Here is a 15,849-nt window from a genome sequence, read left to right as displayed (position 1 = left end):
CACTGAGGCTACTTCCTGATCAGTATTAGAGGAGATGCACTACTTGTCCAAATGTTTGTGGACACCCCTTTTAATGAATGCATAGTTGCAGCCACTTCACGTTGCACTTATTGCTGACAAAAAAATTGCAGACGCGCGCGAGCGCACACACACACACACACACACACACACACACACAGAGCTTGCCAATACAATAGGACTCTCAGGAGCAGATACACGTGAACCTATAGGCACTATGCTGGCTAATGCCAGGTGTGGGCTAGAGGGGTATAAAGCCCCCCAGCATTGAGCTGTGTTCTCTGGAATGATTATTAGCACTTATGAGCTCACTAATGCATTTGTTCCTGCATGCAATCAAATCCTCACAGCAATGCTCCTCCCAAATCTAGTAGAAAGCCTTCTCCCCTGGACAGTAGAGACTGAGTTCCTCCAACAAAAGCAGGGTAAACTCTCTCGCTTTTTATTTTATTTTTATTCTTTTTACCCTTGAAACAATGAATGAGCATGTGTCCCAATACTTTTGTCCAGTTAGTGTATGTTGATTATCTATGAGGGCAGTGGTGGCTCAGCGGTTCGAGCGCCGGGTTATTGATAACAGGGTTGTGGGTTTGAGTCCTGGGCTTGGCAAGCTGCCACTGTTGGGCCCTTGAGCAAGGCCCTTTACCCTCTCTGCTCCCCGGGTGCTGGAGTTGGCTGCCCACCCACCGCTCTGGGTGTGTGTGTACCTCACTGCCCCTACTGTGTGTGTGTGTGTGCGCTACTACCACAGATGGGTTAAATGTGGAGGACACATTTTGCTGTACAGTGACAAATACGTGCACCTTTACCTTTTTATGAAGCTGTAAACTAAAAAAGCAGAAATGACGACCTCAGTCAAAGATAAATAATTTATTAAATGGTACATAAGGAGGTATGTATGTACAGTAGGAGTATAATAATTAGCACTGATGATGTACTTAAGATAAAACATTTACACACACACACACACACACACACTCAATACACACAATGAGTATTACTGCACAGAAAGGAAGAAAAGAGCTTAAATATGTAAGCCAGCAGATATCTTGACATTTAAGGCTACAGACTTTTGGGTTCAGTGAATATACAGTAGTCCGGCCTTCACCGACAAAAATAAACATCTATTCATAATGGCTGGTTGAGTTTGCAGACTCTGTAGGTCCGTGTTGCTCAACGCTCATTGCGCCATAATGTTTTACAGGAAGCAGACGCTAGACAGCGGGCGAGTGGTTTTCTGTGTCCTCTCTGCCAGTGTCCGCACACTCTGCTGGGATGAAGCAACCCGAGTCTCTAGGACAGTCGTTGCCCTCCTCGTCCTCCTCTTCGCCCTTCATCTCCACTAGGTCGTCTCCTGTGGGGCACAGCAGAGTGAGGTTAGGGCTTTCATCTGCACTCCTGCTGGTTAATTACATCTCAGGCAAGCAAACCAGGTTTGGGTTACGCGTGCAACCCTAATGGAGTTAATGTTAATTAAATGACTGCAGCTCTTGCTGGTTATGAACTGCATGTTGCAGGCCAGAGCCAGAACAACCCAGCCATGCACCACCTGTTCACAGTGAACTCACATTCATGTGGCCATTAATCCTGACCTGCATTCATGCTAACACTCTGTACTTGACTTTCGTGCTGTGGAGATTAACACAAACGTGTGTGTGTGTGGGGGGGGGGGTATTGCTTTGCGTTATTCACATTGAGGCATCAGGAGCCAAATTTGAATAGATTTACTAACAGGCAAAATTGCCTTTCTGGCACCACTGACATGCTTTCATAGCCATTACACAGCAGTACAGTACAATTTAGCCTGCACTGTGGCACAGGAACGCATATACTAATGCATAGGGGCAATGAATGAACACTCCTGGAAGGGTGGGACACCTCAAGGACACCTCAAGGAAAGCACTGTTCCTTCACTCTCCCCACCCTGCCTTCATGCCAGCCCAGGGGCTTGAACCGGCAATCTTCTGGTCAGTGGCGGTTCTAGCTTATACGGCAACCTGGGCGAAGCCCTCCCTTCCCAGGCTCAACTGGCCATTGAGATGTTCAGGAAGGTTCCTAATAGGCAGGTCTTTTCCCCCAACCCCACCATTATTTCGCCTATATCCAGCACTCCTGACCAAACCTCTAACAATGTGGCGCTCCAAAGAGTGCTAACCCAGATACCCTCTATGTGTAGCCCAGTTGGGAACCAGGAAGTTTCATCCATGGGTTTCATGTTGGCCCCACATGTAGATGCCCACCAGGGTCAGCAATAAGAGCAGAAGAGGTTAACCATGGGCCCAATTTGGGATTTACACTGCACTTTGGGTCTAGATGAGAACCTATGTGAGATAAGGGTGGGCTGTAACGATGAGGCCTATTTGGGAAGCCCAGCTGGGTCCCAGTATCAACATGTGTACGAATCCACTCGGAGCACCTGCCCACCTGGAACCCACATTAGCCCATGTTTCACCCATGTGAGCCCCACATTTGCATGTTATGATAAATGAGCAGTCTGCAGGTGATGCTAGGGACTGCCCATAATGCATAATTCTGGTCCCAGGCTCACTATTCTAAGCTGTAGGCCATACTGCTTTTAGCATTTAATGCCTATAATATGATGAAAGATTTAGCTACCAGATTTACCAAGGCTGATAGTAAACACAGATGGTGTGGTTTTGAAGTCTGGGTCTGACTGAAGTTAAAAGTATGGCCTTAATATTGGAAATACTGCCAATATTGTCCACACTTGCCAACTATTGTCTCAGGAACTTTGACTACTCAAAGTAGCTGTGATACTCACTGCCCATATCGTAGATGACTTCTGAAGCAGCCAGCAGCTTGCGCCTGTGCTCGGGATCAGTCACATTCAGTTCAATCAAATTCTTCTCATTCAGGTGCTTCAGGTCCTCCACCGTCTGGTAGCCATTTAAGAGCAATGTGGAAGCATAACCCTGAGGGAACAGGTTGGACAAACTGTAACTTGTTGTATGTGTGTGAATGCCAGGCATTAGCGTAGGGCTGAAGGTTTCTGAAGGAAGGTGTTTGGAATATTTACCTCTAAATGCAGCCTCTCCAGTAACTCCAGCAGAGTTTTTGGTCGGGGCCTTCTGGACAGTCTCTGAGGCCGAATCTTTGGAGCCTCCTCCTCTTTCTCAACCAGCATATCCACGTAGATAAACTTGAAATTTCCCACTTTATTGTTCAGCATGCCGGTCCATATTCCCATAGGGGGTTTGCTAATGATGTTGATAATGTCCCCGACCTGGAAGAAAGACAGTACGTCTAGAGTTGTAGAGAGTCACTGAAACATAAAGCTCAGATCACATCTTCTCAATGTTCTCCAACCAACTGCGGTGTGCTATAGCTGTTGCTACACCGGATTGTTAAGTGTTCTACTCCATCCACCCTGTTCTGGGGTGTTTCCCCATTCAATGCACGTCTGTATTTTAATCATTCATGCTGTTCAAGAATACTCCACTGTTCCACAAATCTCATGTAGGCCATCAAAACCTATTTACACGGTTCTAGAATATTTCCTCATTCACTCTAGCATAGAATATCGCCCATTCACAATGTTCTAGAGAGTATTTTTCTGGTTCCTGCTGTTCTAGAATACCCTCATTCATGCTATTTTTGTTTTTCACCATTTGCACTGGTTCTAAAACATTCTTCCCATTCACATCGTTCTACTGAGTCCCCCCCCCCCCACACACACACTGTTCTAGAATACCTCAATTCACATGGCTTAATTGTGGGTTTTTCCATTCCAGGCACATTGTTCTAGAGTCTTTCCCGCACATTCAAACTTATCTAGAACCGCCCATTAACACCATTCTAGTATGTTTTTCCCAATTCTAATGGTTCTAGTGAGTGTTTCCCATTGAGACTAGACTCTAGAACACCCCATTAATGCTGATGTAAAATGCTTCATCATCAGCGCTGTTTACAATACTAGAATCACCAGTCATGGGTTCTAGTATTTTCTAGTATTTTCCCCCATTCAAGCCGATTTACAACATCCCATTTATACAATTCAGTTACAGGGTGATCTAGAACACCCAATTAACACTGTTCTAAATGCTCCCCATTCAAATTGTTCTACTAGAATGTGTAATACAATTCAGTTATACATATTCTAGAATGACCAGTCCTGGGTTCTAGAGTATTTTATCCCATTCAAGCAGATTTACAACACCCCGTTTCCATTGTTCTAGAATGTTTCCCATCCACAATGTTCTAGAATGTTTTATACAATTCGGCTACGTTGAGTGCTTCCCCCCCCCCAATCTGACTGATCTAGATCACCACATTAACACTGTTCTAAGGTTGCTTCCCACAATCCACACTATTTTCGAATGCTTCCCCATCAGCACTGTTCACACTGTACTAGAAAGCCCCAGTCAATGTTCTAGAGTATTTTTCACATAGATCTAGAACATCCCATTAACATTGTTCTAAAATGCTTCTACATCAGCATTGTTTACAATACTAGAATCACCAGTCACAGGGTTCTAGTGTTTTTCAGGTATTTTACCAGATTTACAACACCCCATTATCATTGTTCTAGAGTCTATTGTATAATTCAGTAACAGAGTGTTTTTGCCCATTCTGACTGATCTAGAACATCCCATTAACACTGTTCTAGAATGTTCCCCAACCACATTGTTCTAGAATGTTTTATACAATTCAGTTACAGTGTTTTGTCTCCCATTCGGACTGATCTAGAACACTCCATTAACACGGTTCTACAATGTTCCCCAACCACATTGTTCTAGAATGTTTTATACAATTCAGTAACAGTGTTTTTGCCTATTCTCACTGATCTAGAGCACTCCATTAACACAGTTCTAGAATGTTCTCCATCCAGGCTGCTCTAGAACTCTTCCCCATCAGCACTGTTCACACTGCACTAGAATGCCCCAGCCACTGTTCTAGAGTATTTACCCCATTCAAGCGGATCTAGAACACCCAATTAACATCGCTCTAGAATGCCCAAAATCCACATGGTTTTAAAATGTTCCCCATCAGCACTGTTCTAAAATACCCCCTGTTCTCCGCTGTTTACAGTGGTTAATTTTTACTGTACTAGCTAGAAAAAACAATGACATCATCTTCCTGCAAAGACGAAGACTTTTCACAAAGTCGGCGATGAAGGTCAGCATAAATAAAGCAGATGGAACGCTGACCTTGAGTTTGAGGGAGTCCGTGTCATATGGACTCGGCACAAAGTCCGTGTGCACTCTGGCTCGTCCACAGAACTGGCCGGCGTAGGGCACCTCCTCCTCCAGCCTCAGGCTGTCCCTGTTACTGGACACGTCTGAACTGCTGGTCACTCCACCTGAGCCAGTAGGGTATAACACATTGTGAATATGACTGTGCTGTCCTGCCCATCCTGTCGTCGGTAATGAGGCTGTCTGTGGTGATGTGTGAGTGCTTACTGGAGGAGCTCTGTCCACTGTGGAGGCTTTCTAACGAGTTGCTGGTTCTGTGTGACGATTTGGTTGCTGGGGAGACGTTCTCTGTTTCTCCCTCGGCTTCTCTGTCTGTGTCATCACCCTGTACCAAGAAGAGCACTGAATGAGAAACCTTAACCACAGGCTTGAGTAAGGCTGTGTGCATTCTTGTGAGTGACGCATTGACGCATTTCGACACTGAGCTGGATTACTAAATGAACCGCTCAGACATATAAGTTCCTTGCTCTCATAAGTATATCACTTACACCCATCAGCCATAACATTAGCACCACTTTGACAAGAACCATCTTTTGTGATGGTAAGAGAACATCTCCAAATCATCAGGCTGGTCTTGTGGAGTATTTCTGGTATGCAGTGGTCAGTACTTACCAAAAGTGGTCCAAGAAAGGACAACCAGTGTGTGAACCAGTGAAAGAGTCATGGGCACCTAAGGCTGATTGATGAGATCCATGGAGGCCCCTCCTAACAACTTACAGGATCTGTTGCTAATGGTTTGGTGCCATTAACCACAGGACACCTTCAGAGATCTTGTAGGGTCAATGCGTGGAATGGTCAGATCTGTTGTGTCTACTCAATATTAGACCCTTAGATCTTGTGGGGTCAGTGCATGGAATGGTCATATCTGTTGTGTCTATTCAATATTAGATTATTAGATCTTGTGGGGTCAGTGCATGGAATGGTCAGATCTGTTGTGTCTATTCAATATTAGATCATTAGATCTTGTGGGGTCAGTGCATGGAATGGTCAGATCTGTTGTGTCTACTCAATATTAGATCATTAGATCTTGTGGGGTCAGTGCATGGAATGGTCAGATCTGTTGTCTACTCAATATTAGATCATTAGATCTTGTGGGGTCAGTGCATGGAATGGTCAGATCTGTTGTCTACTCAATATTAGACTATTAGATCTTGTAGGGTCAATGCATGGAATGGTCAGATCTGTTGTGTCTACTCAATATTAGACCAGTGTTGTGGCTAATTGGTGTAATTGGTGGTATTAGCAGTTAATATAAAAAAGTTAATTAATACTAAGTGTTGGTTAGAACCTTTAGATCTCATCTTTAAAGGATGTCATTGAGACATCTCACCACGCTGAATGGGGAAGGATGATGGTGTTTTGTGGCATGGTGGTGAAATCCTGATGTACATATAGACAAGACTGGACTGGTTTTCTGTGCAGTGACTCACCATGTCCTCTGAGCATGATTTGCCATGTTTCTTGCCCATCTTCATGCGCATAGTCAGTGAGATGGCCTTCATCTTCTTCCCCAAGCCACTGTGTTTGTCATTGTGCTCTGTCCCTGATTCACCCTCCGCCTATTGCAAGCACAGGACATAATGAGTATTGACATCCACGCAGGATAACAACTCTGCTCAAATGCTCAGTAAGCCCGGAGCTGTGCTAGCAGTTAATAATTCATAGCTCAAAGTTGCAGTGTTTGGCCCTAAATTTAGCATCAGCTTGTTTCCCCTAAAGAGTGGGTCGAGGTTAAATCTGATCTTTCTTACCGCAGTCGTTCCATTTTCCTCGTGCCTGGCAGGTGAGTGGTTATGCCTGAAGCTGTCAAACTTTCCGAAACTAGTGGATCGCTGAATCGGAGGAAAAAAGGTCCAATTTAGTGCAATTAGAAAAAAATCAAATATCCAATCAGTTCATATTTGATTGGACGTACAGTAGAGTACTGTGCAACAGTTTAGGCACCTGTGAGAATGAGAATTAGAAGGCTCCTTATCTGGGCAGTAAGTGTTTATTTCCTCAGTAAAACACTGATTTTAGAATAAATACTAATAACATTCCCACAGAAAGTGGTGGAGGTTCTCCATTACTGTGTTCATTAAAATATCTCAAGTTCTCATCATGGAGTCTAGTATTATTTAGAGTTTCTCCTCCAACCCCTGGTTTGGTAAATCAGGGCTTAGGGGGCTGCTGCTGCTTATGCACTCTGTACTGGCTGGAGTGGGGTGCTTTTTACTGTATATATATATATATATATATATATATATATATATATATATATATATATATATATATATATATATATGGAATTTAATGCATAACATTAAATGCTTAAATCATGGCTTTTGACAATGCAGTGATCAGTGATCTATTATATATCTATTAGAGTACTATGGTCTCCATATTGACTTATGTCTAAGATTAGAGGTATCTTTGAATTTTAGTCTATTCAAACTAGCTGAAGTTATTCTTGGGTAAATAGCAAAGCACTTTTGTAAGCCACTCTGGATAAGAGCATCTGCTAAATGCTGTAAATGTATCTGTGTACTTGTGATTCCAGCCCCAATAATACCATGAAGGTAGCCGACTGCCTTCCAGTTTTAAACATGACATTACGTTCAGTTTGTATTTTTTGGATACTTTTTTTGCATATGACCAAAATGTTTGTACTAAACAACAAATCCAGTTTCCTTAAATACTAACATTCACATTATAATATATATGATTGTATTGAACATATCCTAGCACCAACCAGAGGCATCCAACAGAAACCTGGAACCAAGCTTTGCTCTTCAGACTAGTTCACATAAGGCTCAAAATGAGAAATTCTTACCTTTGGCTTGATGTTTCTAGGTTTGTCTGAGACATTTGAAGCCGCCCTCTGAAGCATGGCCTTACTTTTTGTTATGATCTATTTCCAATCTTTTTTTCTTTTCTTTTTTTTTTGAATCCCAGCTGGTGTGTTTAACCTTCGACTCTGAAGCACTAAAGCATTAACTGCAGGCTTTGAGCTGATGAGTCTGGCTTTCTGACTTCCTCACATCACACAGGATGTGACCCAATACTGTCTATTATTGAACCAGTTTCAGAGGGGAAAAACACTAATGCTTGAGTCTGCATTTTGTGGTCATGTTAAGAACCACTTCCCAGTCATTTCTAGTAACTTGCATAAAGCGACTGGGCAGAGAATCTGCTACTAAGCGACTACTTTCAGTATTATAATGGAAACAGTGCTGTACTGCACTGTATAGTATCAATATGTGTAATAATAGCATGGCAGGCTCAGTTAGATTAGTCTGAATTGGTAATAAAATTAGTTAAATGCATGTGTTGGGTTTTTTTTTCTCTCACTTTTGCCCAAGTTACAAAATCTGCTCTCTGTATAGAGGAAGTGCTGGCTGACTCAAGGCTGAGAAGTCACGTTATTGAGAGAGTTCCTCTCAAATTTCTCAACTGAAGCAGATTTCATTGCAGAATTGCTGATTAACTTAATCTGTAATGAAACCCTCATGCTGCGTTGGTTTGTTCATATGTAAACATACATATTACGTGTGGTCAGTTTCAGGAATGTCAAGAAAGTGAACAAGTCTGTTAAAAAAGAGGACTGAATACAAAGAACAGCATGTCAAACCCACTGTAAAATGTGATACTTTGGGGCTGTTTTGCTGCCTGTGGTCCAGGGGTTATTGTTGAAGTTAGCAGCACAATAAAATCCATTCAGTACCAGAGCATTTCAGCTAAATCTGCTTGCCTCTGTCAGAAAGCTGAGCCTTGCTTAAGTCTTCCAATAAGACAGTGGCAAAAAGCACACGTCAGAATCGACAAAGACAAGGTTGCAGCCACACATAATGAAAGTTTTGTAATTCTGTGGTCTCAACCTAAGAGGGCAGTTAATTAATGGAGTTATGTAATAACTGAAAGTTTGGGAGAAGGACCACGCCCAAACTCCTCCCCTCCATTTCTACGCACTATAAAACCGTTCCTCTCCCTTCTTGTGGCAAAAACTTGCATCCCATCACCGCACCTGCTCTTCCTGATGATCCAATCATACACAACCTCTACCTGGCCCAAATTTCTCGAGTTCTCCTCCTTGCCTCAGCTAGCGTGGTCCGCATTCGCAAAAAAACTAATGTTCTGCATGCAAAAGTGATCCAAGATCCTTCCACAAGTGTTCTCCAACCTTGTTAAACACTACAGAAAGAGGCTGAGTGCTCTTCTCTTGCCAGGAGAGACTCCACCAAATACTGAAACTTTTGGTCTTTTTTTGTATGTGTGTTTGTATTTCATAAACCATTGACAACATTTCCCCTAAAATATTGCTATTTAGAGCATTTATTTGCATAAACTGTTCAAATAATGCAAATAAATTATTATAATAATTATAATGCAATTCAAATGTATAAATCCTTTATGAAAAAAACATTAACGCACCCAGATAGAAATATCGGATTTATGCATGCAGTTATGTCTACATATGTATAGATATATAAATGATTACAGGTCTTGCCACTAGAGGGCGTAAACGTGCTTCCCCCGCTGCACTATAAAAGGGTCTTGGAGGCTACTTTTGGGTAGCGTACCCCTTGGTGAGAGATAGTTGACTGCTAGACATGACTCTACGATGTACTCAAAGACATTTCTTCCAGTTGATTGACTTCGAGAGGGGGTGCATCCTTGGACTGAGAAAAGCAGGATGGTCGTTTTGACAAACTGCCTGTTGTCTAGGCCTTCCTGACCAAGCAGGAAGCACGATTTCCTTTGTTTGTAGTGGTGTCCTAAATGAGAAACCTGGACGGCTACGGACTGGAATCATATCGTCTCTAGTGACAAATCCAGTTTTTGTCTGGGATCCGATGACAATCGGGTTCGAGCATGAAGGCCTCGAGATGAGCGCTTCAATCCTGCCTTTGCTGTGGAGCAGCACACTGCCCCAACTGCAGGTAGTTGACCCCGAGTAGTGATATGAGGGACGCTAACAGCTCAGCGATATGTGCAGGACATCCTGCGGCCACGTGTGTTGCCTCTCATGGCAGGGCTTCCAACTGGCATTGGAATTTCAGCATGGTATAATGCTCACACACACACAGCAAGGGTTTCCCAGGAATGTCTCTACCAGATTGCAACACTTTCTTGGCCAAACAAGCATTTATGCTTTGCAACCAATGAGTGTGAACATCTATAAGCAAATGTGCTGCAGGTTGCCATACTGAACCTGTATTCCTCCAACCCCAACCGCATATCATCTCGTCTCCACAGGTATCAACAGGCTATTGGAGCCCCCTTTCAACTGCAAGCACCTCCCAGTTCTTTTTGATATGTGTCTACATGTTTACGTCCTACCATCATCATCATCAGTCATTAGCTTCAAATATGGGTCAGGGTTGCAAGTCAGAGAAACAATTGACCCTTAGTATTTAAGAAAAGCCTATGGACAATAGCATGGCCTAATCCAGCTGTGTGCAATCAGTCAAACGTCAAAGACTCAATCCTGGATTACGAGGCTATAATCTATTTCTTCAGGCCCATGCAAGCCCATACAAACAAACAGCACATGCTCCCTTTTTGCAGGAGCTCTTCTATTTTAGAAAAACACCCAACCCACAGTATGTCTTCTAACGAGTAAGCAGTTTTTGTGTGGTGTTTCTCATGCAAGTAACCCTTGATTTCTCTTCCACTGTGGAATAACCACAGAGACTGTGTGGGTCTTTACGCTAAAACTAAGAGGGGAATTGGGGTTGGGCTGATTTACTCTGCCTATTTGAGTTCAGAAGAGTTCAACTGTGTTCATAAACTTCCCAGATTACAACACCCAGCAGGTCCCTTTCCCAGCAAAGCTAGAATGCAGAGAATGAGAAAGCTGTTCTGACATTCACCAATACTTTCTTATTTGGGATTGGTTCAGTTTGTACAGTGCGATCCCTCATTAAAAACACATCATGATGACTTTGTGTTAGGGCTTTTCTCAATTGCTGATTCCAGTTTTACAAAAGAGGACACTGGGGACACACAGGTATCCACCATAGTTACGATGTCCTGTCCCTCTACTGGAGGGTTTTAAGTAGGCTTCAACTTAGGCCATCCACAACATCCTAAATAAAAGATATGATCATCCCGGCATTCGGATCAAATGTTTTTTTTTTTAAGATGATGATTGGTTCAGTTTGGACAATGGGATCCCTCGTTAAAAACACATCATGATGACTTTGTGTTAGGGCTTTTCTCAATGACTAATTTAAGAAACTTCCTAAGAACTTATTGGTGAATAAGACCCGATGTATTTCTCAATGGCTTCTGGCATCTCCTTGCTTAACTTATCTTACCTCAGTATTTTGGTGGTAAACATGAGTAACCATGTACCCTGCTGGTGAGCGTGGTTGGTGTGGCGCAACAGATAAAACCACTAGCTGCCAGTGCGCTAGTACACCATGTTGGAGGATCAGGGTTCGATTCCCTGTCTGGGTGACTAAGCTGCACTACACCAAAAAAAGGAGTCCTTGGGCAAGACTCCTAACACTGCATTGGCCCACTTCTGTAATATGAGTAACCATGTAAGTTGCTAAATGCCATATGCCATAAATGCAATGTAATGTTATATAAACAAAGGCTAGGTTAACTTAACTGAATTAAGTAAATCTAACTTATGTTAATAGTGGCTATGCCATGTTTTGTTTTGTTATGTCTATTTTTTGTTTGTTGGTTCTGTTTGGCTATAACTTTGTCTAGTGATGGTATTGCTGTGAACTGGTGTAAGTTGAGGTCTGGCCTTTGTAGAGGCTGTCTGTCTTTAAAAGTCCTTCATTGTATCAACAAAAGAATTCAAATGGACCCCAATGTTTTTTGGCCGAGGCCTTCAAATAGGCCGGCCTTTTAAACTGTTGTCCATAGCAGTGATACAAGACAAGACAGCCATCTTCACCATTAGTGTAAGAGACTGATGGAATTTAGCTTCCACCTTTAATCCATTCGTGCAGTGAACACACACACATACACATTAGTGATCAAACACACACAGTGATAATAAGCACTGTGGAGCGGTAGGCAGCCATCGCTGTGGCACCCGGGTAGCAGAGAGAATAAGGATCCTTGCTCAATGGTCCAACAGTGGCAGCTTGCGGAGCCCAGGTATCAAACCCACTACCCTGTAATCAACGGCTGAGCCACCACTCAATAAAATCTCTTGAAGTAACATTATGTATCATTTTTATAAAAAAAAAAACAGCTTAAAAATCATTATGATGCTTTACTGACGGTAATAGGACAATTAGCATCTCTGTCATTGCCACTCCAGACTCGGCACGCTGCTAAGTGCATTACGTAACTGCTGCATAACCCGAGTCATATTTGTGTAAAATCCTGTAATATTACTCTATCATACATCTTTCATTTTCAGTGACAGTTCTGTATCTCTCAGCTTGTCAAAAAATGCATGTGTAAAGTGTGCCCTTTAGGGGTGGCTCAAAGTGCAATTTACACTTCCTAACAGTAGAGGGAGCCCCGGGGCAAGACATACCAATTCTCTATAAAGCTACCTTAAATCTCGAGAAGCTTTTACTTACACTGGATGTCATTTCATCGCTGCACAAGCTTCCACTCGCACTGGTGCCACACATATCCACACTGGTGATGGAATGGACCAATCTTCGTGGAGAGGAGACTCTACTGAGGCTCTGGCTGTTGATCATGTCAGTTCCTGGAAAGCTGTGCATGCCGAGGTCCTGGGAATGGGCATGGTATTGGGTGAGTGGCCGGCGGCAGGTGTGGTAGGCTGGTGCCCAGGCCTGGGCAGGATCTGCTGGGTTACTCCAGCGCTGGTGATTAGAGGGTGTTGACTCCCTTCCTCTCTGCCTCACAGGATACGTGGAGTGCTCCTGGAAGTGGGATGGGGGGCCTGTACCTCCAACACTCACTGGTGGCACTGGGCTTTTGGAGTTAGCTGTGGGGGAAATGCATAGCTACAGTATATAAGTCTGTTCTGCTATACAGTACACTGCGCTTCAAAGGTCTGAGGACCCCTCGCTTTCCAGTGAACGTTTTTCACTAAGGGTTCCTTGAGTGATGCTGGGGAGGAACCACTTTTGGTTCCATAAACATCTAGCCATGTCATTTCCATGTCATTGTCTATTTTCATTATGTTTATTGTCTCCCTTGTGTCTTTGACCATGTGTTTGTTTACCTTCCTTGTCTCCTCACTAGCCCCGCCTTGTCATTAGTGTTGCCACCTGTGTGTAGTTTGTTACCACTCCTGTCCAGGTGTTTTTTAGTATACTCTCTCTAAAAAAGGGTTCTTCAAAGGTTATATAGTAAAACAATGGTATTCTATTTAGGACCATGACAACTTAAAGAATCATGTGGATGGAGAAATGGTTCAGTGCCTAGTTAAAGGGTTCTTGGATTGATGGAAAACTTGTTGTAGAAGGTTCTTCATAGCAGTAAAATGGTTTCATGTTCAATACAAGTCAAAGAATCCTTTTGCAGTACTATACTTAACCTATTTGGGCTTGTAGGAATGTAGTCTGATCTATCAATAGTCCCTTCAGTTTTATTTAGTCTGGTCTTGTGGCAGTTCTCTCTGTTATCCAGAACCTTTACTTTTTTAACTGAACGAAAAATAACAAATAGGACTCTCTGGAGCAGAACATGAACATGAACCTATTGGCACTGTACCTAATACCAGGCATGGGCTAGAAGGGTATTAAGCCCCCCTAGCTTTGAGCTGTGGAAATGTGTTCTCTGGAATGATGGATGGTGATCCATACAGTACTTTTAGGATGAAGAAACAAAGAATGAGCAGGTGTCCCAATACTTTTGACCATAGTGTATTTACATGAGCTTGTTATATACTTTTCCTCAAGATAACTCTGGTTTGTCATCAATTAAAATCACTGCACACAAGAAAGTATAGTACCAGTCAAAAGTTCACCATATCACCGTATTGGTGATTCTGGTTTTTACAAAAGAGGATACTGGGGACACACAGGTATCCACCAGAGTTACGATGTCCTGTCCCTATACTGGAGGGTTTTAAGTAGGCTTCAACTTAGGCCTACTTGAAACCCCTCATCCACAACATCCTAAATAAAGGCATGGTCTTCCTGGCATTTGGGTCAAAAGTTTTTTAAGATGATAATGAGGATGAGGATTCAACCAGGTGTTTTCACCTGGTTCTAACATGTTTTGAAAAGCTAGATGTCCCCAAGCCTAAGTTTGAATGGATTGGTCCTGAATGCTCTATGGGTTGTACCTTTTGTCTTGGCTGCTGTTCGAGACCCAGCTGCCATCTTGTGACTCCCCTGCTTCCCTGACTTCTGCATCCTCTTGATGGTTCCTTTCACATCTGCTGCCTCTGCATGAGATGCTACCATCTGTCATGGGGACAGATGGGGGAAATTTACAGCTATGTTTTTAAATCGGCTTGTGCATCGTAAATAACTGCACTGTCAGCGTTAATAAAGAGTCTTGCCAAGATGTTTCGGCCAAGGTTGAAGGTGTAAAGAGACGTCGTCACCACAAACATTTTACAAGCACAGTAGATCACGATCAACAGCAAATCCTGAACATGACATGAGAAAAAAGAACCTGTGAGAACCTGGAGAAATGCTGTCCTGACAAAATGTTGAGGGGAAACTCAAAAAAGGAAGTCATTGAAGAAGAAAGAAATTTCTTCTTAAAGACCAATTAGGCAGTTTTCACAAAGATCCTGACCTTCAGCAGTGTTTCTTATTTGGGATTTGTTCAACAAGGACATTGGATCCATCATTATGAGAGCAGAGCTGTGAACGATCCTGAATCTAAAAACATCATGAATCTGACATAGACTTTTTGTTACATTGACATTTCTGAAGCACAATAAGAGACATTGCTGAATGACGCTCAGTGTTTGTGTACAATAAGAAAGGGGCTGGGCAAAATTGGCACTCCTGCAAGAATAGCAAGGAAGAAAACATTTGATCCAAATGTTAGGGTGACCACAGTCCTGATTCTACAAAAGACGACACTGGGGACATACGGGTATCCACCATAGTTAGAATGTCATAGCTAGAGGGTTTCCCATCCCATCCACAACATTCTAAAAAAACATTCGGATTAAATGTTTTTTAAGAAGAAAATGATGGTAATATGATGTTTTCAAACTATTGACAGGTACTGTATGTTCTGAAAAGCTAGGCGTCCCCAAACATTTGGCGAGCAAAGTATTGCTGAATGAGGCCCAGTGTTTTGTGTACAATAACAACGGAACTGGACAAAATTGGCACTCATGGAAGAATAGCGAGGACAAAAAAAAAAACTGAACTAATAGAACTAACCAAAGCAAACATCTTGAACAGTGCTTGGACAAACCCAAAGTCTTTTGGGAAGTTCTATGTATGACATTTTGGAAAACACACTCCATTAAATCTGGCTTAAAGCAAGTCCTGCATTTCACAAGAGAAACACCACACCAACAATGAAACCTAGTGCTGATAGTGGGGTAATGTGGGGATCAGTTTTTTGGGGATCAGCCATAGGACCTGGACTGCTTGCTATTATTACAGACTAAGACGTTGCGCTCATTGCTGGCACAGATGTGCAAATGCACACACACAGCCTGTCTAGTCCCTGAATGTGAAGTATTGCCAATAGAATAGGGCTCTCTGGGCCA

The 15,849-nt window shown here is 42.8% G+C and overlaps 1 protein-coding gene across 1 annotated transcript; it reads right to left on the bottom strand.

Moving 5' to 3' along the window:
- Positions 1 to 873: 873 nt before the first annotated feature.
- On the bottom strand, positions 874 to 8,196 carry samsn1a (SAM domain, SH3 domain and nuclear localisation signals 1a). Its single transcript, XM_072691565.1, has 8 exons — positions 8,044 to 8,196; positions 6,983 to 7,063; positions 6,662 to 6,790; positions 5,439 to 5,556; positions 5,187 to 5,338; positions 3,056 to 3,262; positions 2,801 to 2,951; positions 874 to 1,372 (listed from the first exon to the last, which is right to left on the bottom strand). Exons 1-8 carry the CDS (start codon positions 8,098 to 8,100, stop codon positions 1,233 to 1,235), a joined length of 1,035 nt encoding a protein of 344 aa, XP_072547666.1. The 5' UTR covers positions 8,101 to 8,196; the 3' UTR covers positions 874 to 1,232.
- Between the last annotated feature and the right edge of the window lie 7,653 nt (positions 8,197 to 15,849).

The sequence above is a fragment of the Salminus brasiliensis genome, chromosome 11 (genome assembly GCF_030463535.1).
Source record: "Salminus brasiliensis chromosome 11, fSalBra1.hap2, whole genome shotgun sequence".
Taxonomy (NCBI): Eukaryota; Metazoa; Chordata; class Actinopteri; order Characiformes; family Bryconidae; genus Salminus; species Salminus brasiliensis.
Note: the sequence above shows the minus strand (reverse complement) of the source record. Positions and strands in the feature narration are given on the sequence as shown.

Excerpts from the sequence above, each read along its gene's own strand:
- samsn1a (XM_072691565.1), bottom strand. The coding sequence starts at position 8,100 with ATGCTTCAGAGGGCGGCTTCAAATGTCTCAGACAAACCTAGAAACATC. Across the intron at positions 5,339-5,438 it reads CAGTGGACAGAGCTCCTCCA|GTGGAGTGACCAGCAGTTCA; the intron begins GTAAGCACTCAC and ends CTACTGGCTCAG. Across the intron at positions 1,373-2,800 it reads AGTCATCTACGATATGGGCA|GAGACGACCTAGTGGAGATG; the intron begins GTGAGTATCACA and ends TGTGCCCCACAG.